The sequence below is a fragment of the Ochotona princeps genome, chromosome 14 (assembly GCF_030435755.1).
Source record: "Ochotona princeps isolate mOchPri1 chromosome 14, mOchPri1.hap1, whole genome shotgun sequence".
Lineage (NCBI taxonomy): Eukaryota > Metazoa > Chordata > Mammalia > Lagomorpha > Ochotonidae > Ochotona > Ochotona princeps.
In genome coordinates this window covers 54,143,439-54,164,894 of record NC_080845.1, presented here as the reverse complement: position 1 = coordinate 54,164,894, position 21,456 = coordinate 54,143,439, and the positions used below count along the sequence as shown (strand labels likewise).

General features: G+C 49.2%; 1 protein-coding gene across 3 annotated transcripts in view; it reads left to right on the top strand.

The window, feature by feature from the left end:
- DAPK1 (death associated protein kinase 1) overlaps positions 1-21,456 on the top strand; it is a 168,086-nt gene that overhangs the window by 92,746 nt on the left and 53,884 nt on the right. For all 3 annotated transcript variants that reach the window (XM_058672823.1, XM_004581115.2, XM_058672824.1), the window contains exon 3: positions 11,279-11,500. In XM_058672823.1, coding sequence (XP_058528806.1) covers positions 11,279-11,500 — 222 coding nt within the window. The remainder of the gene's footprint in view (positions 1-11,278; positions 11,501-21,456) is intronic.

Below are 21,456 nucleotides of genomic sequence, written 5' to 3'. Positions count from 1 at the left end.
AGCTTAGTGGCTATGGTCCTGAGTGTCCCTTTCCTGGTAGCTGTGGTTGGGGGTGGGGAGGTATTTCCACCAGAGCTGGAGGAGCTGATAGCAATGTGGGCTTAGGTTTCAGCCTGGGAGTTTCAAGAAGATAACAGATTCAGAAGTCTTCAAGAAGAAGTTGTTCAGGGTTTTCAGCACTGCTTGACAATGTATATTCTGCCCAGCAGAAGTCTGCGGGAGAGCTGCCCAGATTTCTGCAAACCATAAATCCGGGCATTTTAAAGTTGGCAGGAGTTTGAGTGATTGTGAAGCTCCCAACTGCACCTCTGTGCTAATATTCCTGTGATAATTCCTGGCAGAAAGTTCAATTCCTGTACAAGCTTTCAAATATGGACAGTAGCCATGCCTAGAAGCACAGCCTGTTATTGCACTGGCCCCTTCCCACAGTCAGTAGCTTCCTCACTAACCACGACTCAGGCACAGCACTGTACCCTCAGTAGCTAGAGCTCCCACAGGTCTGCAGCCTGTGGTGATGAATGTGTGACTTCCGTTGTTCCTGCCTTAGGATGGCCCCTGTGTGCTGCTTTGCATACTTTCCCCTTCCCTGTTTCCTGTTCCCCTTCTTTTTGGCTTCATGATATGTGTCCTGAAAGCCAGTGAATTCTTTAACGAGTACAACTTGGCAGCCCTAACATTTCACCTGACAGGAGCAGGCCTGGCCTCTTTCCATCTGGTCTGATGTGATGGACATACACCATATTCTGCAGGATCCCAGGCGAGCTCCCATCCTGCAGTGAGAAAGTACTTCTCACCTAACCCTGACTTAGAGCCAGGGAGAGGCCAGTGCGCCTCTGCACCCATTGGCTCACTTCTCCCCACGCCCTCCTTGCTGGACAGAAAACTGTTTCCATTGCACAAGGCTGCTGGAGCCCTCACCTCCTCTCAAGAGTCGGATTCCCTACTGTCTCAGGAAGCAGCCAAGGTCATTGCCTCATCAGTCACTGCTTCAAGCCCCGTATGTGTGGATTGTTTTAATTGTCTTCAGTTGCTGACCTGAGACCATCTTGTTCATGCTGCACTCATCTGAGGCCCTACTTTCTGGAAGAAGTAACATCATATGTGTCCTGCATCCCCTGGCTGTGGTACATCCAGACTCCTACCAGTTCTCCTGAGAAGCTTCATGCTTGCTGGGGATTGGATGGCTCGGAGAGGCCAGCCCTCCTGGCAGGCTACCATGCAGGGAAGACACGGGCTTCCCGGGAGCTCTGGTGTCCCCTTGGCTTCTCATCTTTCAGTTTTATCTGAGTTGCTCTCACTTCAGGTAACGCCAGCAGTGTACTTCTCTGCCAGCCCCCCTTCCCCTGGCCTGAAGTGACCCCCTCAGTCTCCTCCCTGTGCAGAGAGTCCCCGCCTGATTCCTGGCCCAGGTAACAGATCATAGGTGTGGGATTCTGCCGGGGTGGCTGCTAGACAGACATCTGGGAGCTGGGCCTGTGACTGTCGCAGACCTGGCTCCTTGGGCTGTGGTGGAGCTACAGAAAACTTCTAGGAGTCCAGATGACTGAGTGGACAGAGGATCCCGAATCTGTCATAGAGCACATGAGCAAACACTGGCCACCTGACTTGTGAACGGAAGCAATGGAAATGTTCAGACTTTGTTCAGTCCGTTGTGCGCCGGAGGAGTGCCCTGTGTTGGACAGGAGGAACCTGTAATTCCTGTAAGCTGCATTTTAGTTTTTGTTAAAGGTCTTTTCTTTTTTTCATTTGAAAGGCAGAGAGAGAGTATCTTCCATCTGCTGGTTCAATCTTCACATGCCTGCAGTATCCAGGACTTGGCCAGGCTGAAACCAGGAATCCCACATTCCTTTTTGGTCTCCCATGTATGTGGCAGGGACCCAAGTACTTGAGCCATCAGCACCTGCTATCCCCCTCCTCACCCACACACACACCAAAGGTGTCCATGAACAGCAAGCTGGATGAAAGCCAGACCTGATATGGGATGTGTGTTTCCTAAGTGGTGGGTGAACCTGCACACTATGGCACCCTCTCCTGGAAGATACATTTTTATCTGGGGAACTCAGTATCATACTGGTGTAACTATGGCTAACCCCACTAGACTCTGCTTCTCTTTCGCCTTTCCCAGCCTGACTCTCCTCTATCAGCTACCGAATCAGGAACTTAAGCTCAATTTCTTGTTTGTCTTGAGTTTCCCCACGAGGTTGTAGGCACCTCCTTGCCTCTTCTCTAGTTTTACCCCTGACAACAGCTTGCATTTGAGAGCAGAACTTATGACTCAGCTAACTTCAGCCCAGGAGTTGAAAAAGGAGTAAATGAAAAAGTTATGATGGTCAAACAATGGTATTGCATTGGAAGATCTTGGTCAACTCTATGGAGCTCCTGGTCTGTGTCTGAACAAAGGAGGATTTGTGTGGCAGCAGGTCCCAAGGCAAAGCAACTATACTTGAACAAGATGTTTGGTGTAGTACTTAGGATACATACTGGGATGTGTACTTCCTGTTTCAGAGTGCCTGGGTCTGCATCCCAATTAGCTTCCAATTCCAGCCCCCAGTTAATGTGCATTTTGAGTCGTAACTATCCATGTGGGAGACCTGGATTGAGTTCCCAACCTCTGGCGTCAGCCTGCCCCAGCTCTGGTTGTTGGAGGGTGTTTAGGGGATAAACCAGCAAATGGGAGCTCTTTTTGTTTCAAGAAAACACTAAAAAACAGAAGACAGATGATGCTGGAGCTGAAATTGCAAGGCCACACTGGCTAGCTCTCTTAGCCCGGTTCCCCTGCAACTTAGTTGGCCAAGTCACTGCACTCTGCTTCTGTTCTCCACGCCTACTCCACTCTTTCTCACTTGCCAGCACGAATGCCCCAATGATTTAACTGCAAGGAAGGGGTAACTCTGAGTTCTTTGCTAGTCTCATGGAGTACAGTGCTTAGGGCAGAGCTAAGACCTCCAAGGATGGTCCTGTGTCCTCCAGGCTGCTGCTTGACCTGCGACTCCATGGAGGCAGGAGGAGCTCTAGTCCCCAGGAAAGCACTCTCAGGCCTGACTCAGTTGGCCCCACTTTTTAATGGATCAGAGTTCCCAAAGGGTCTAAAAGCTCTAAAACACCTCCCACCTGCAGTGCTGCTCAGCTCTGACCATGCCTCAGGGAGGAAACTTGGTTTGTCTTCCCCTCCCCAGTCTTCCTTGGACTCTGCTGCTGGGCAGGCTGCTCTGCCTTAGGGAGGATGTTTCTCTGGCAGAAGATGTCACTGTCCTGGAGGCACCCACACTCCTGCACTGTTGTGCCTGACCTTGGCCTGTGTCTCAGCTTTGACTCTTTATGCTGATCTGATTCCCCAGCTTGACAAACTGCTATGGTCCCATTTGAGAAACTTGTCTCTTGTTTCTGCTCTGTCAACCTCAGCTGTTGGTTTGTGGGGTCCCTTGTCCTTCAAATCCTGTGCCCTGGTAGCAGATCCAAGAGTTTTTGGGGGGAATTGTGGGTTTTTCTTAAATGATAGTAAATATGTATATATATTTGTCCCACTTGGCTTCATAGTTTGTTAGACTTGTCCTTGACAGTTCTCAAAACGTGCAAAGAGAGCGGTTGCTGGTGTGGGCTGCACCACAAAATCCTTCCAAGGGAATTGGGTACCACTTAGGTCTAAAGGGCCAAGTGTTCCTACAGGGCTTGCCATGGTCTCCTGCTGGCCTCTGTGCAGCCGGTGCAGCTGAGATGGGAAGAGAGGTTACCCTGGAAGGAGAAGAGGGAGCACTTCCTTTATACATGCATTGTCCTTGTGGTGAGGGCTCTAGATGAGTCCAGCTGAAGACTGGGCAACTGGTTCATGTCTGGCATTTGTTTTTGGCATATTTCCTAGAGCAGGGACCTGCTTCATCACAGATTCTGAGAAAGGCAGAGCTGGAGTGCACACTTCCACAGCACATGTGCTAAGATTGAAAGGCAGAGCTGGAGAGCAGTAGTTAGCCCAGGCCAGGTAGACACCTGCAGTGATGTCACAGGGACGGTCTGGGTTTTGTTGCTGTCAGTGTTTGTATCTGACATGGCAGTTGTGGTGGCTTTGGTGTAATTTATCCCCCACAGGTTCATGGACAGGAAGCTCGATCCCCAATGTGATGGTGTTAAGAGCAGGTGGATCTTTCAGAAGGCATGGTTAGATTATGTCATAGGCAGAACCTTTGTGGAGGGGTCACTGTTGTCTCTTCAGGGTTGATTAGCACCTTGGAAAGCTGACTGCCTTGGATTTCTTGCACCTTGTCTTGCCAGGAGTCTTTGGCTTTGATATGCAGCTATATCCATTTTCTGCCATGCTGTTGATGCAGCCATGGCATATCACATGGGGTCACTTGATCTTGGACATTCAACCTCCAACAGTACAGGCCAAGTAAACCACTTTATGAAGTTTCCAGCCTTGGGAATCTTGTATAGCAACAGAAAAATGGACTGACAGTGTCCTGTCGTAAATAATGCAGCACTTGGCTTGAAAGTTGGGGGGAATGGCTACCACAACGGAAAAGCAAGTCCACCCTTGTTGTTGGCATGGGAAGCTGCTTGTGTGAGCTCAGGATAGGGTCTGTTGGTCTGGAAGCTCGCTCCTTTCTAAATGGTGAGGCTGGTGTCACTGAACCACCCACTGATCTCTCTCCTTCTGTGTTGCATGGTGCATCTGCATAGCCTTCTGGACCGTCACATGCACCACCCAGAATTCTTTAGCAGCTGTCCCACCTTTCCACGGCTCTGTAACCAAACAACCCACAATTGGGTAGCAGATGGTAACAATTTGTGGTGGGTGATCTCTTTGCTGTCATGCCTCTGTAGGCTACCTGGATTCAGGTGGGCGGGCCTTTCTTCAGGCCACTCATAGGATGGCCTTGAGATGTTGACTGCAGCCCTAGCTGTTCTGAAGGCACAATGGGCCGAAGCCCACTGCAGCCCACTTGCATGACTGGCTTTGTAGGGCTGCTGTCAGTGTCAGCTCCAGCATCTGCCTATGGCCTCTGCACCTCGCCACACAGTACCTACAGGCTTGGTCAGATTCAAGGATTGTACTCTGTCTCCTGTTGAGAATTGAAAGGGTGCTCTGCAGAAGATCACATGCATGGAGAGATAGGACTAGGCTTTCTTTGCAAAATATGATTTTCTCCCCATTGGCTTACCACCAGTAACAGCTTCTGCATCTAATCAAAACCAGAGGCCTTTTGCTGACCTGCTGACCGAATGGGACAAAAACAAATATGTCTCCATCCAAAATGGATACAGCTGTGTTGAGTCTTAATGGGAAGGGAAGTGCAGAGACTTAACACTTAAGTTTCAAATGTGTTGGACAGAAAGAAGCTAAGGAGAAGTGCTGTTGATGCCGAGATGCCATCCTAATTTTCATCCTTTATGTGTGCTTGGTGTGTTTAGAGAACTGTGTGTGAGCTCATCTGAGCAACTTCATTTTGTGCTATCCCAAATAGGCACCAGTTCCTGTTGTGGCTGCTCAGCTTCCAATCCAGCCCCCTTGCTATGGCCTGGGAAAGTAGTAGAGGATGGCCCAAGGTCTTGGTTTCCTGCACCTCTGTAAGAGATCCAGAGGAAGCTCCTGGCTCCTGGCATGAATCAGCAAATGGAAAACCCCTCTGTCTTTCCTGCTCTCTCTGTAACTGCCTTTCAAAAATAATAAATAAATCATATATATATATATATATATATATATATATATATATATATATATATATATATCAGATCTGTTCCCAGTATTAATAAAGGGAAGGCCTGGTTATAATCTACACATAAGTCATTGGGCACATATTTAAAGTCATGGATGGAAAAGTGATGTGTTGTTTGAATCACACATTTTGGAAGCTGCAACTGTCTGTGCAGGTGGATATGGCCAGCAGTGAAAATGAGAGACCAGGTTTGTGCCAACTCAGGGCGCAGAAGCTGATGGTCATGTCCGTTGAGACATATATTGCACCGTGTCCGTTATGAATGCAGCCTCTTCTCTGACATTGAGTATCCATCCTTCTTGCCCTAATGCAAACAGAGGCTTTTACATGTTAACTTGAAAATAAACTTGATAAGGTCCAGCAGGTTTGTTTGGAATACACTATGCCCTTGTTTGACCTCAGCTGGGGACCTGTGTGTCGGCGATGCAGTTCTTTGCTGATCTCTGTCCACGAGGGACCACAAACATGCCACAAGTGCTGACTTGGGGAATACAACTTAATGCTCATGAGCATACGACTTCATAAGTACAGCATTTATGAGTGATGAAGATGAGCTGTTCTGTCTCATCACCGTTAAATGTCCTGCAGATTATCCCTTTCCTTCCCATCCATCCACAATTCAGCCCTAGCTGTAGTAAAATGTATTAATTAGTACAGGGGCTGCCTGGCTCGGTGTTAATTACTGAAGAGCCTCTTTGCTGGGAGAAGGCAAGATAGGCAGCACCCTCTCTCTTGCAGTGGTGGCCTTGGCGCTGTCTGCATTCATTTCCATTTCTGGCCTAAGTGCAGTTCCCACACTGCATCCCATTGCTATTCCAATTTGCACCCCTTCTTGTTTTGGGGATGGTGGGGATTGAAGAGGAGAAACTGCCCTCCAGAGCATCCTAAACCCAGGAGGGAAAGTGAGCGCCAGGGGTTGGGGGTGGGGGGGTACCAGGGACCAAGTGCCTAGGAAGGGAAGGCTCAGAGCAGCCATCCACTGTTCTACTCAATGCAAAGGACTGCAATTAGGGAGGAATTTCTTCTGATGGCCGCCTGGTGAGATCCTGTGATGAAAGTGCCCAACAGGTGGTTTCAGGGGCGCATGAGCGCCCCATGGGCCTACCTGGGACTGGCCGCCCGCCCTAAGTTCCTGTCCTAAAGTCAGCTTGGGTAGTTACAGAGATGAGGCGTAACAGACAGATTTGTATAATAATAGTAATAATTTTGTACATTGTTAATGCAGCACTAAAATAAGTTTTTTTGGGGGGAAGATGGTATAATCCTCTTAAGACTTTTTTCTTCTTGACTGTATGTGTTTTTAAGCAGATTTCTATATTTGAGCTTTCTTTTGGTTGATTGCTGCTTTTTTATTTATTTTTAGGTTTAATAATCTTGAGGAGCCACAGCCATGGCATAGCAGGCTAACGAGCCTCTGTCTGTTTGACCAGTATCTCATATGGGCACCAGTTTGAGTCGTGGTGGCTCCGCTTCTGCTCCAGCTCCCTGCTAATGGACTGGGAAGGCAGCAGAGGATGGCCCAAATCCTGGGATCCTGCACCCATATGAGAAACCAGGGAGAAGTTCCTGGCTCCTGGTTTCAAGCCTGCCTAACTTTGCTGCAGTCATTTGGGGAAGGGAACAGCAGATGGAACAGCCCTCTCTGTCTCCCTTCCCTCTGTCACTCTGTCTTTCCAAGTCAAACCAATAAATCTTTAAAAAATAACAGTCATCTACGTGAAAGGCAGAGCATTAGGGAGACAAGGAAAAATTTTCCCTCTGTTAGTTTACTTGCCAAATGGCTACAATAGCTGGGATTGTTCCAGGCTGAAGCTAAGAGCCTGAAACTTCGTCCAGATGCCCCACATGGTTAGCAGGGGCTCAAGCATCTGGGCTGTTTTCCACTGCTTTCCCAGGCTCATTAGCAGGGAGCTGGATTGGAAGTGGAGCATCCAGAACTCAAACTCACATTCGTATGACATGCCTGTGTCACAGATGGTCGTTTAACTTGCTGAGCCACATCCCCAGCTCCCAAAGGGACGATTCTGCTAACTATGAGATGGAAGCCGCCATGCACTCATGAAAGTAACTCAAGTTGGTGCAGAATAAGACCAGCTGAGAGTTAACTGAGTACCTACATGGTCAGGCAGTTTTCTAAACACCTTGTGCAGGTGACTCATTTAATCCTGCGCCTGCCATCCCACCAGACCTCCCAGGTGACACTTCTAGGACACCCACACGGCTGGGAGCACAGGTGGGTGGCCTGTAATCCCAGCTGCTCCTGATTCTTTTTGGTGACAATGCATCACTCTCTGTGTAGCATTTCTGCTTCTTGGGATTGCACACCAGGAACTGAGAAGCAGCACTTTGGCACTGTGTGCAGGCACTATGGGCCAGCTCTGTGCCCAGAGGACGAAAATGACAGAAGGCAGGCAAAGGGTGGCAAGTGCCACATGAGGGGTATGAAGTGCGCTGTCAAATGGAGAGTTTGGAGTAGGTTGTTAAAGGTATAGAGGAAGAATGAGTTGGGGAGGGAGATGGGGTAAAGTGTCTTAAATTGGCATTGAGACAGGTATGGAATGCTAGACCCTCCCTTGGCCTCTGCAGTCATGGTTAGCCAGAAGTGGTGCCTGTAGCAGGAACTGGGACCTTTTCCCCCTTCACGCCTGCCTACCCAGTCCCATGCCTTCCTCTTTAGCCAGCTCCCCCAGCTGCAGAGACCCCAAAGTGTGAGTGACAGGCTGCTAATCGCGAGAAGAGGTTTCTTCCTGGCTGTGGTTTTGCAAAACCTGGCATCATGACTCAGTAGGGCATGTGCACGCCTTCCTCGGTGGCCCAGCCTCTGTGGTTACACTTACCTTGGTTCTGCCACCTTTGCTGTCATTAAAGAGAGAAAAGAAAGAGCCTCTGAATCCACTTTCACCTTTTAATTCTCTGTGATTCTCCTGCAGAAAGTTTTTGTTTATTTTGGCTCTCTTTGGTTTGTCTCTGAGAACCTCGAACCACAGGCTGCCTGCCTAGCCACTGAGGCCCTCACGACACGTCACTGTGACCAGTGCCAGGCTCCTGTGGGCACAACCCCTGGGAACAAGGGTTGTTGCTGGGGCAGCTGTGGTGGGCTGAGCTTCTCCTGGCTGGGATGTGCTGACATCTGGGAGAATGAGGTACCTCCTGCTGGGACTTCTGGGGCAGCAGCTCCATCTGCTTTGCTTTTCCTCTGTGCTCGGTATCACTGCACACCTGTACCTGCAGGCAAACAGGACAGAGGTTGTGGTAGTCATGGGTCACAGGGTTACAAGCATTCAGCACAGCATCCTGACATGCCTGGTCCTTCGGTCCTCTGCTGTCCTGCCATGTAAAACATGGGGCACTGTTGCAACAATAACCCTGCAGGGTCGATTTGTTCTGTAGTTCCTTCCTGCTGCTAATGTAAGTGAATAATGTTTTCAAGTATCCATTCTTTAACATCAAAATATTATCCTTCCCTTGGTTTTTGTCTTCATGAGCAGAATATAACCAGCTACAAGGGATGGTGATAATTCTTCGCCTAGCAGCTCTCCAGCAGTTGCCAAGAGATGCACTCATAGAGTGATAGGGGGGTGCTGCCCTTCCCCAGGTGCCAGGGGAGGAAGTGAAGATACAGGCAGCCATGCAGGAGGGGCTTTCTGTTGTTCCTCTGACTTTCAGGAGGGGCCTACTCACCCTGCAAGCTCTCACCTTCTAACCGTTCACACCTTACAAAGGCATCAAGTTCTGTTTTTAATACCCTTTTAATGCTCACAGTAGATCCTGGCTCTATGCTGGAGCATCTGGAATGCTTTCCTCTATAAGAATTAGAAAAATCAAAATCAGATGGGTCTCAGTGGTACAAGGAGTGTACTGCTTTGTATTGTTGAAAAATCCAAAGGCAGACAGATGGCTTCAGGCTGGGGTTGATCCAGCTGCTCCTCAGCATTGTCCAGACAGTGAGACTGTCTTCCTACTCCCTGAAAAGTCTTGTTTATGTCATGTGCCCACTGATTGGCTTAGCCTAGGTCATGTGATCTTTGTCAGCATTAGAGACAGAGTCAGTTGTCTTGGAACAAAGATCTCGAGGCAAAGATAACTTTGAAGATAGTGGGGAGATGCTGTTGGGGAAACAACCACCAACAATCCCTCCCTCCCTTCCTCCCTGAATTTTTATTATGGTTATTTCATGCTGACCTTGGGTACCAGAAATATATCATTGCAGTCAGGGCTGTATGTGTTTTTTTCACAATTCACTGGACTAGAACTTTTTTTTCCCAACTCTAAGATGTTGGGAGAAAGAGCTGGTTGAAAGTGAGGTCAGGGGTCTGACATGGTGGCCTAGTGGCTAAAGTCCTCACCTTGAACATGCCAGGGTCCTATATAGATGCTGGTTCTAATCCCGGCTACCCTGCTCCCCATCCAGCTCCCTGCTTGTGGCCTGGGAAAGCAGTCGAGGACCACCCAAAGCCTTGGAACCCTGCACCTGCATGGGAGACCTGAAAGAAACTTCTGACTCCTGGCTTAGGATCGACTTAGCTCTGGCCATTGCAGTCGTTTGGGGAGTGAATCATTGGATGAAAGATCTTCCTCTCTTTTTCTCCTCCTCTCTGTATATCTGACTTTCCAATAAAAATAAAATACATCTTTAAAAAAATAAAAAAGAAAGTGAGGTCAGGGCGCCAGTTGGAGCCCAAACTGTTCACTTCTGATCCAGCTCTGCTGATGCACCTGGCAAATCAGTGGAAGATGGACTGTGTGCTTGGGCCTCTGTTGTCTACAAGAAACTCCAGGTCCTGGCTTCAGACTGGCCCAGCTCTGGCTGTCATAGCCATTTGGGGAACAAACAGCAGATAGAAGATTCCTTCTCTCTTTCTCTCTCTCTCTCTCTCTCGCTCTCAAGCATACTCTTGCTCTGTAACTCTTTCGCATCACTAAATAAATCTAAATACTTAAAAAAAAATTAGGACAGACCAGAGAGCTTTGTCTTACTGTACCAGGATTTGAAATAGGAAGCAGGGAGGGAAGGACATCACTGCCTGGTGCATTAAATATACCTTAAGAATTTATACTCCTTTAAATAAAGGAAGCATTACTCATAAAAACAGGCTTAGTAAGACTGAATTCCAGGGCAGGCATTTGGCCTGTAGTGGGTGAGGTGCCGTTGAGTTACCCGCATTCCACATCCGAGTGCCTGAGTGTAATACCTAGCTCTGTTCCTGACCCCAGCTTCCTGCTCTTGGAGAACCTGGGAGGAAGCAGGTGACAGTTCAGGTGAGTGGCTCCTTGCCACCCACATGGGAGATCTGAATTGATTTCCCAGCCCTGGCTGTTACAGACACTTAGGGAATAAACCAGTAGATGAATGACCTTTTTCTTACCCATCTTGTCTGTCCATCTCTTCTCTGCCTTCCAAATAAACAATAAATAAATATAAATTTACTACTAAATTTGTTATTTTCAACAGCCTAAACTTTGCCATTCAGAGGTCTCCTGCCCTTCCAATGCCGCACCTTCACATATGTCTCTGGTTTTTTTTTGTGTGTGTGCCCATTGAAGAATCTCCCATCTTTTCTTTCCAGCGGGCAGTTTGCAGTGGTGAAGAAATGCCGCGAGAAGAGTACCGGCCTGCAGTATGCTGCCAAGTTTATCAAGAAGAGGAGGACCAAGTCCAGCCGGCGTGGCGTGAGCCGCGAAGACATCGAGCGGGAGGTCAGCATCCTGAAGGAGATCCAGCACCCCAACGTCATCACGCTGCATGAGGTCTATGAGAACAAGACTGACGTCATTCTCATCCTGGAGCTGTGAGTGCTGGCGGCACCGGCTGGGTGGTCACCGGCTGGGTGGGCACGGGCAGCGGCTGAGGCCAGCCCCATCAGGAGCTGACCCTGATGGTGTCCCGCTGGAGACTTGATGTAATTCTCTGGTTACATTCCCATCCTTACGGCTCCAGCCAGTTTGCATGAGGCTCCCCTAGTCTCGTAGTTTGTCACTGTGTGAGGTTCATCTGCATCTCGTCTCTTGAATTTTCTGTTAAACTTCTAACGCGAGGGCTTCTTGCCTGTCTGCTGTCTCCCCGCTCTTCTCCTCCTTCTCCTCCTTGCTGCTCAGTTTCTCTCCTCATCCATCCCAGATAGTGCAAGTCCTGCTGTTGAAACGTGGTGTGTGAAGCAGTCAGAATGCTGAGTGTGACTCCAGGCCTGCTTAGTGCAGTGGTCACTGATTTTCCTTAGTAACCTCTGCTCATCACAGGTTAGTATAGAGACCTGTGAGAGTACATACTGCTCCCTTTCTCCCGTTCTGGATTCCTGTCTGTCTGCGCTGCCCGTCACCCCCTGTGTGGCCCCGACCAGCAGCAGGTGCTGGTGAGCAAGAGAGGGGAGACAGCCGCCTCTTGAATGGCAGCTGGCCTTTCTGAGGGGCATGAGTACCCCGAGGGACCAGCCATGCATGTTCCATGCTGCCGTTCTGGGTGGTTCTCAGTGATGATAGAAGCCTTCCATTTCCCTCCTGAGTAAGGGGTGCCCTCCTGCCACTCCAGCAGGCCCCTTCCTTGCTGGGCTCTCCAGGACAAGAGGAGAAGGAAGTGAATAGCAGTCCCCAGAGCAGCTGGCCCTGCCCCGGGTGCCACTCAGCAGGGACCAGGGGTTGGCCGTCCTGGCCAAGTCATCTGCAGTGTCCATTGGTTCTCTCATCCCTGAGATGTGGGCACATTCTTTAGAGAGGAGTCTTGACCGTAAACTCCTAAGTGAGGTTAAATCACAGCTCCTTCAGAAAGGCTTGGGGACAGTAAAGGAGGTGAAAATTTCAAAAAACCTTGCGCCAATGATGGCTCATGTGTGTGTTCTCTGGAAGGGTTTTGAATTGTTTTTGTGCCCAGCTAAACTAACTTACTTTTCAAACCATTCTTCCATGAATGTTTTAGAGTTCCCTCAGGCGTTTCCTTCCTTCCTTTATACCAGGAGCCCTCAACCTTGGCACCCAGGGTCATCTAGGGCTGGACCCTTCTTCAGCCTGGCAGCTATCCTGTGCATTAACAATGTTTAGCGGCATCTCTGGCCCCCAGTGCCTGGATGCCAGTTGCACCCTCCCCATTAATGGTGAGAACCAAAAATGCACCTGGGTATTGCCTCATGGTTCCTGGAAACAAAATTGCCCTTCCCCCACCTCCCCTGAGAATCCCAGCTTTCACAGAGGAGCAAGGCTGGAAGGAAATGTCTCCAGGGCTTGGAGACAAATCTGGACTTGATAGTTACCATGGCCTTCTGAGGCTCTGGGAGGCTGCAGGCTGTAGGACGGGTGAGGACTGGGAGAGTGAAGTGGACACACAAAAACCAAAATGTGTTTTTAACAACCCACTCAAGGACATCCAGATGGTTCTAGCATCCAGTCATCATACATCAAGCTTCTGCCAGCATCTGCACACAGACTTGTGTGTGAGAATGACTGTGGATTCTTGTGTGGCAGGCACTTGGTTGTAGCGTTGCTGGGGCATTGTGAGAAATTACCAGCTGCTCTCTGAAGCGTCTGTCCTTCAGCAGGGGGAACCATTCCAGTTGCTCCTCCAGCACTTGATGCTACTTGCTTGCTTTCAGAGTTGTAAGTGTCCGAGTGGACGCATGGAAGCACACAGCTGGGCATCCTTCTCTGTAGGGTGGCCTGGACTAGACGCTGAGGGAACTAGCTCTCTAGGAGCAGCTGTGAAGTGGGACAGGCATCAGGCCCAGGAGGCCCTAGTCCTCTTCTTGAATAGACATGTCCTGTTCTCGCTCTGCACAGAGTCTAGCCTCCCCACGGGCTAACTGTCTTTGCTTCCCCACCTGCCTGGAATGGGGTGGGGGGTTAGGATAACTGTGTGTCAGCTTGCCCGGGCAGGGGCTTTCCAAGGGATTCGGTCAAACATTATTCTGGGTGTGTTTGTGAGGGGTTTCTGGGCAGACTGACGTCAGATTGGTAGGCACCAGTGAGGCACTGGGTGCAACCTCATCTGATCAGCTGGAGGCCTGAGCAGAACCAAAACCAACCGCGCCCTGCCTAAGAGAACATTCCTGCTGCCTTTCACTCACCCTGGCACTTCAGTTCTGCCTGGAGTTTGCACATGCTACTCTGGCCTTTAATTCCACTGTTGCCTCTCCCAGCTTCCAGATGGCAGAAGCCTGGCCCACTGTGTATACACTCACGTTGCTATGATGAAGTCTAAAACATTCAGTGATGACTCAAAGTACTCAGTGTGTCTAGGAGATGCTGTTGTTCTTGGCTTGTTCTAAGCTCATGATGTTTTGTTTTTAAAGATTTATTTGTTTGAAAGCTAGAGATAAAGAGAGAGAGAGAGAAAGAGAGCTTTTGGCTTACTCTGCAGCTGGCTGAGACAGCCAAGGCTGGAGCATGCGGAAGTCAGGAGTCCAGGAGTCAGGGCTTCACCCAGGTCTCCCATGTGGGTGTAGGGCCCAAACAATTAGAGCGATCACCTTCATGCTACTTTTTCGAGCCCGTTCACAGGCTGCTGGATCAGAAGTGGAGCAACCAGGACATGAACGAGGGCCCTTAGGGGATGCCGCCATCGCAACAGTGGCTTTAGCCTCTGTGCCACAACAGTGACCCCCGTTAAAAGTTATAACAGCTCTCAAGGTAACTTTACTCTCAGAAATTAGCTGTGTCCTTTTTCTTAAGAATGCAAGCTCAGGCAGTATGCAGGGCATCTTAACTGCTTGACTGCGTGTTGTATCTGCAATGGTTCATCACAGATGTTGACTTCTTACCCTTCCTTTCTTCAGTGTGCCACTCAGAACTAACTTAAGCAACAAATAGTGATGTTTTTTCTAGCTAATTCTCTGCTGCCCGCTAGTGCTTCAGAACCAAGTGCTCCTAGGATCCATGCTGGGAATGTCAGTGAGTAGGGCTGGCTTCATTGATGCCTGAGTGTCTGGAGACAGCAAGGCATAGTGGAGACTATGGCTAACTGGAGCTCCATGCCCTGCCACAGACAGCCTTCAATCAGTTGACTGTTGCCTAGGGAATTGTGATCTTTAAGTTTATGCTTTTTTCAGCAAATTCCAAAAGCTAGGTCTTAGCATTGGCCAACAATGCAAAACATTCACTGGCAGACAAAACACACTTAGTGGAGGCCTCATGCGATCTGCACAGATTTCCAGATTCGAGCCTGTTTTATGGGAGCAGTGAGTGTTAGCCGATCCCTGCTGCAGGAGAAGCACGGCGAGACTCATGCAGCCCAAGGTGCCCCAGAGAGCTAGTAATTGTGTGGGGAGCGCAGGGAGATGTTTACATCCTGAAAGGCTCTTCTGGAAGATGCAAAGCATGGAGCGTGGTTGAGGATGGTGCTCCTGACAGTCACACGTCTGCAGGGCTGTTGAACATGCCAGGTCGCCCTCTTACAGGTTCAGTTCAGCAGATCTGAGTCTAAGAATGTACATGTTTCCCGCTTCCCCACTGCTGCTGCTGCTGCTGGTCTGGGGTGCATCTCTAGAGGAGCCGTTCAAGTTGAATTGTGTGCCCCGTAACTGATGTTGCAGTCCTGTGACACCACCCCCAGGACCTCAGAATGTGGCTTTTTTTGTTGCAAATACAGTCTTTTCAGGCATAGTTAAGGTGAGATCAGACTGGAGTAGCGTGGGACCCTCCTCTCCAGGAGGCCAGGTAGCGGGACACACAGGGAGGCTGGTGCGATGCATCAGTGAAGCTGGGGTACCCCAGGCTTGCCAGAAGCTGAGAGAGGAGCCGGCAGCAGGCTGCCCCTTGAGCTTTTTTAGGACCCGGAGCCTCCAGACTGCAGAACTCTAAGTAGCTGTGTTGGACCACCCAGGGCGTGGTCCTTGGCCATAACACAAAGCAGTGAGTAGAGGAGTGCTCCTGGAAGCAGGAAGTGTCCTTCCTGGACTGGGTGCAGTGTTCCCTGTTCTTCAGTTGTCTAAGGCGCTCAGAGCAGCAGGCCGTCCGACTGTGGTGCTGCAGCTGGCCGGTCGTAAGTCACTGTGGTGCAGCCGTATTCCTCATCACCTAAGGCCTGGGCACAGCAGGGTTGGACAGGAAAAGTGGCTTCTGGTCTCACCTCAGAAAGGAACAAGCATCACTCCATTCTGGCCTGCTGCCTTTAGGCATCTCAGAAGCTTTGAACCAGCTATGGAAAGTGTCCGTGTTTAGATTTACTAAGTAAAAATGATACAACTCACCAGGCAAAATGTTGGCATGGTAGATTGGTTTTCCACTCCTATATATTCGCTTTTGTTTGTTCTGCTTTCATTTTTTTCTGAGGGTGAGCAGAGAGGCTTGATTCCCATCCACAGGTGTGCTCTCCAGGTGTCCACAGTGGCCAGTGCTGGAGCAGGCCCAAGCTCGGGCCTGGGTGGTAGGGACTCCCCAGTCATCACCTGCTCCCTCCCAGAATGCATGTTAGAAGCTACAATTGCTCCTGGAGCTGGGGGCTCAAACCCAGGCACACTGGTATAGGATATGGCTGTTGCAACACCAGAAGCTTGCGCCACATGCAAATCTATTCTGCATCTCTTTTGGAGCAAGTGATAAAATGTGGTTACCCCATTTAGCTTTCCCTCTCTTCCCTGGGAGAGGAAATTGCACTTCATGAGCACAGTTGGCTGTGACTGTAGGCATGTACAAGGGCATGGAGTGAAGAATACTTTTATTATTTTATTTTTGTTTATAAGTGGTTTTGATTTTTGTTTTGTTTTGGTTTGGTTTTTTGCTTTTTATCGTGGTTAAAAGAAAAAAAGCCTGCAGCATTAAATCTATCTCTTAAGCTTATGTGTATAGCATGGCAGTGTAAACTCTGAGCACCTTGTTGTGCAACAGATTTCTAGAACGTTTCTGTCTTGCAAAATTTAAACACTATACCTGCTCAACAACAAGTCTTCTTTTTAGCTCCCTTTGCCTTGGTGGAGTTAATAATTTCTGGAATTCAGTTTGTTCATTGCAGACAGGTGTCAAGTGGTATTCAAACAGGCGCAGTACCACTTGGGCAAGCTCCTTGCGCAGTTGGCTCACTCCCTTTCCTTAGCTGAATCAGGATGCTAAATAAGCAGAGCACAAATCTGAGTACTTTTCATTGTGTTGAAGCATGGCGCATCTGTGAGAGCACTTCAGAAAGTTTGTGGGAAAATGGGACTAAATTAGAATTTGAAGTTTCGCCTAGTGATTAAGAGACCTGCCGCCCACACTGGAGTGCCTGCGTGAGGTGTCTGGCTTCCAGTCTCGGCTTCTTGCTAATATGGGACCCTTGCAGGTAGCTGTGGTGGCTGAAGTCCATGGGTTCCTGACACTGATTAGGAAGACTCACGTTGTGTTCCTGGCTCCTGTCCCCTGCTCCGCGCTCCTCCCCAGCTGTTACAGACATTTTGGATAATGGATCAATGAATGAGAGTTCTCTGTCTCTCAAATTTGAAAAAGGAAAATAAAATATGCACTTACTTTGATGCAAAATAATTTTGAAATCCATGCAGTTTCTTTGAAAATCCATGAATGCATGGACTTCTAGCTTTTGGACACCAAAATACCCATCTTTGGATTCTATTTTCCATGAGCTTTTTGAACTACCCTTGGGTAAATGCATGCTGATGCTGGCTTGGTCAGAAAACCCAGCTTGCTAGAGCCCTCCAGAAAGCAAGTGCAGTGTTGAAAATGGTGGCTCCAGGCCCCTTCAGAGGGGCCTGAGCTGTGTGAAGCTGAGCGTGGAGAAGGGGCAAGAGGGAGGCTGATGGACTGAGGTGTGTCAAGGCTGCTCTGTCCGTCTTCCTCTGCCCGCTGCTCCCTGCTGGTGTGCGCCGAACCCAGGGACGTCTGCGCCTGCTTCTCTGCTTCTGTATTCTCTCCTCTCTGGTACCAACCAGTTCTTTTGACTTTTCGAACTTTGGTTTTCATTCACAACAATAATTTCAGTATCTCTCCTGGGTTATTACACTTTTGGCATCATGCTCCCTAGATGGCCACCCTGAGGCAAGAACGGAGAAGTACACTTGGCAACACCCTGGGCCTTTCACAGGAGTAATCACACGGATAGGTGCTTTTCCATCCAAACGAAAATCTACATGTATCTCCCCTCACACAATTCTCAACAGTTCAGTTGAAAAAATGTTATCTTCACATTGCTAATTGGTTTTTTTTTTCATCTGCTTAATTGGATTATTTTCTTGAGAGAGGAAAAAAAAGAGGACAGGAAAATCTGGAAAAGAAACTATATGTGGCACCTGTGAGCTCCCGACTACATCACTTATGGGCGTTTTAATATCTGTCTTGATGTTCTCCATGGTATGTGCTTTATCCATAGCTAGTGCCTCTATCAGTGTTTGTCATTACTAGGCACAAGGCTAACTCCGTGAAGAGAAGTATAGTTCACAAAGCATGGCCCTATAATCGGAGTCCACAGTGGTGGGACCCCCACATGGGGGGTGAGCTGCTGCAGAGGCTAGGGAGGGCCAGGGTCAGGCTTGGATCACACCCCCTCCCAGCAGTGCCAGCTCAGGGTCCCATTAGAACCACCATTACCCTTCTGATGGCATACCCAGGTGACCCAGGGACCTCCTATCACTACTCCCCTTCTTTTAACACCCTGGGAACCAGCCTTCCAAAACAGAAAGAAACACTTGAGGGATCAACGTGCCAGCCACACTCTGAGTATTGGAAGCCCTGCCTGCTTATCTTCAAGGACCTCAAGTGGGTGAGGTTTGGGAAGCTGAGGCCATAGAACCACCCACCAGCCAACCTGAGGTACTTACTGAGTTCTAGCCATGTGGCCCTTCTTACTTTCTGAATTTCCTGGGTGGCATGCAGGGGTCATCCTGGCAATTGGTCACCCTTCCTGTTAGAAGCTCACAGCCAATTCATAAGTCATCTTCCTGCTAAAGCCAATCACTGCCTAAGCATCACCCTAGGAGATGGAGCAGGAGGGAGCTTCGGGCTGCCACAGCTTTACCTGACCCTTTAGACATTCTGGTTCCACCTCTCTCCCCTCATTGTTGCCCCTGCATCTTCTGTCCCAGGCACAGCTCCCCAGTGCCATCTCTGCTCAGTGTGTTCCTAGGCCACAGGACTGCTGATTGGGGATTCAGGTGCAGTGTGGGTCTGCTGCTGTGCTCTCCTCCAGGTAGGTCCTCTGGGGCCCACATACAGATCTTGCTGCACCTGCTGGTCTGGGACAGTGAGTGTGGTCAGGGTAGGGGACAGGAAGCAGGGGAGCATTCACTGGCAGCTGGTCCTGCCCATGAGAGAGCCTGTAGGCCACAGGTGTGGGAGGGATGTGGAATCAGTGTCCATGGTAAATGAAGTGCAGTTTTTCAAGGTCTGTCCTTGGGTCCTTCTGAGGCTTGCTTTGTGTTTCTTGCCCTTGAAAAATGTTTCTAACAACAGACACTTTTAGAGACAACCTTGCCTTTAAATCTGGGTTTCCAAGGAACTGAGCACTCCCTCACCTTCTGTTTCTCCAGTGCCTAACTTGTTTCTAACAGCGTCACTGTGACTGTGGCACAGATGCAAGTCACCAGGTGTGCTGTGGCACAGCAAGTGACATGTGTCTGTTCCACTTGGAAACATCTGTATCAAGGTTCTGAACCAAGGCAGTCCCCCAGGTGGCCACGGAACGATGTGAGTGGTGCTTCATTGACAATAGTGGGCAGAAGTGGTGCTTGGCTGCTGGAGCTACATGATGGAAGTGTCGGTCACTTCCCCCCAGTATGTCCATAGGAAGATGCAACCAGAATTGCTTGTTTCACAAGTGAGGGGTAGCATGTTCACTGGCATGCAGCATGTGTGGGTATCTTGGGTTGTAACAAACTCGGTAAGCAAGAGGACGATAGTATAGCCAAGTGACAGCAAATGACAGAACGGCTAGCCTTGGGGAAAGGGAAGCTTGTGTTCTATGTCTGTCATCGGGTCAGCCATCAGAAAGCCCTGCCTTGCACGGTCTCACCAGATCTGCATGTATAACTGCAGGACAGTGGTATATCAGCTTCAATCAGATGAGGGAGGCTGAAGTTGCACTGTCACAGGGAAGGGATAGGCAGATTCTTGTCCTCAAGCAGTACCCTCTTGGGAAAAAAATTTAGTTGTTTGAGTTTTCCATGTCCTAAAATCCTACTAGTTTACTGTGGGGCTGAACCTGCAAGCCCCATTATCCAGGGCTGGTTGGTCACTGTAGCCCTTCAGCTCCCCAGGCAGTGATTCTCACATCCAGGACCTCTGGAGCAACACTGCTTCCTTGTTGATGGATTGATGTCCAAGCCGTGGCATGGGGGCATGGGAGCTCTGGAAGCCAGCCTGGGCTTAGAGGACCGACCCATCACCTGTTGGTTCTTTCTGTGCCCCTGCCCTGGGACAGCTGTGTTATTCCCACCCTCATTTCTCAGTATTTGCATGAAATTGGGAGAAGGGGGCTGTCGTTTTCCTGTGAGGATGATGAAGCCCACATGGTGGGTGGCTTTGTGGGGCAGTGTTAGGGGTATGGGCCTGCTTGCTTCCCCTATGGATTTCTTGTATAACAAGACTCTGCCATATACTGAGCACCTGAAGCACTGAAGACAGCCATTGACTCTGTGGGTCTATTTGCAGGACAGTGTGATGTGGCAGAAGTAGAGAGTTCACCATTGAGATGCTCATCTCCTTGCTTTTGCTTAGAAAATGTATCATTTGTTTTCTATGGACTGAGACATTCTTTAGAATATCTGTCGGAAGCAGATGCACATGTGACAGGAAATCAAAATCCATTCATAAAAGTTTGTGCAAGACTTAGAGAAAAGTAGCAGTGGCTGTAACTGCTGGGATGGGTTCCGTTTGTAGCCAGAAGTCCAGAACTCCATCCAGGTCTCCAGATGGGTGGCAGGGCCAAGCACTTGAGCCATCTGCTGCTGCTTTCCCAGGCACACTAGCAGAGAGCTGGATCAGAAATAGAGCAGCTGGAACTTGAACCAGAGCCCGTATGGGATGATGTTGTTGCTGGCAGCAGGATAAAGCACTGCACTGCAGTGCACGCCAGGGTCTAATTAGTTCTTCTCTGAATCATTACAACATCCTCTAGTTTTTTTTCCTTTCCAACTCATTCCCAATTTATTATAAAACAGCATCTCTTATTGAAAACCCTTGATGAATAAGCTCATGAAAAGACGCTCAGTGTTGTTAGTCAGTAGGAATAATGAAATCAGGGTCATGACATACCACTTCACACCCAGTAGGATGGATGTGATCAACAATACAGACAGGACTCTGCGTTGGTGCTAATGTGGAGGCATCAGAAGCCTCCTACAGGGCTGTTGGCATGTGAGCCAATGCAGCCACCTTGGAAAATGGCGAGGCTGTTCCTCAACAGCTAAGCACCAGGTACCAGGTGACTCAGCATTTCCACCCCACACACATTGCACAAGGGAATACTGCTGCCCACAGCACATGGCCAGGGTGGGAGAGGGTGGTGATTTGCAATTGAGGAAACAAGAAGTCAGACAGATACAGGCTTATAAAAGCAGAGGCCAGAGGGAAGCCCCTTTCTCTGAGGAAGGAGGTAGAAGGCTTGCTACCTCACTTACTGAACAGCTTGGAAAATCAAATTACAGAAACTTATATTGGCACAAACTTTGATAGCTACAGCCCATATTGGTGTTAACCACCCAGTGCTTGATGATCAGGAAGCAACAGTGTGACCCAAGCACAAAAACAGCAGTCAGTATGTGACTGTCTCAAGGGTGTTTTAAAACACAGTTTTGTGGCCTTGGGCTATTACCCAACTGCTAAACCTAGCCCACAGGCC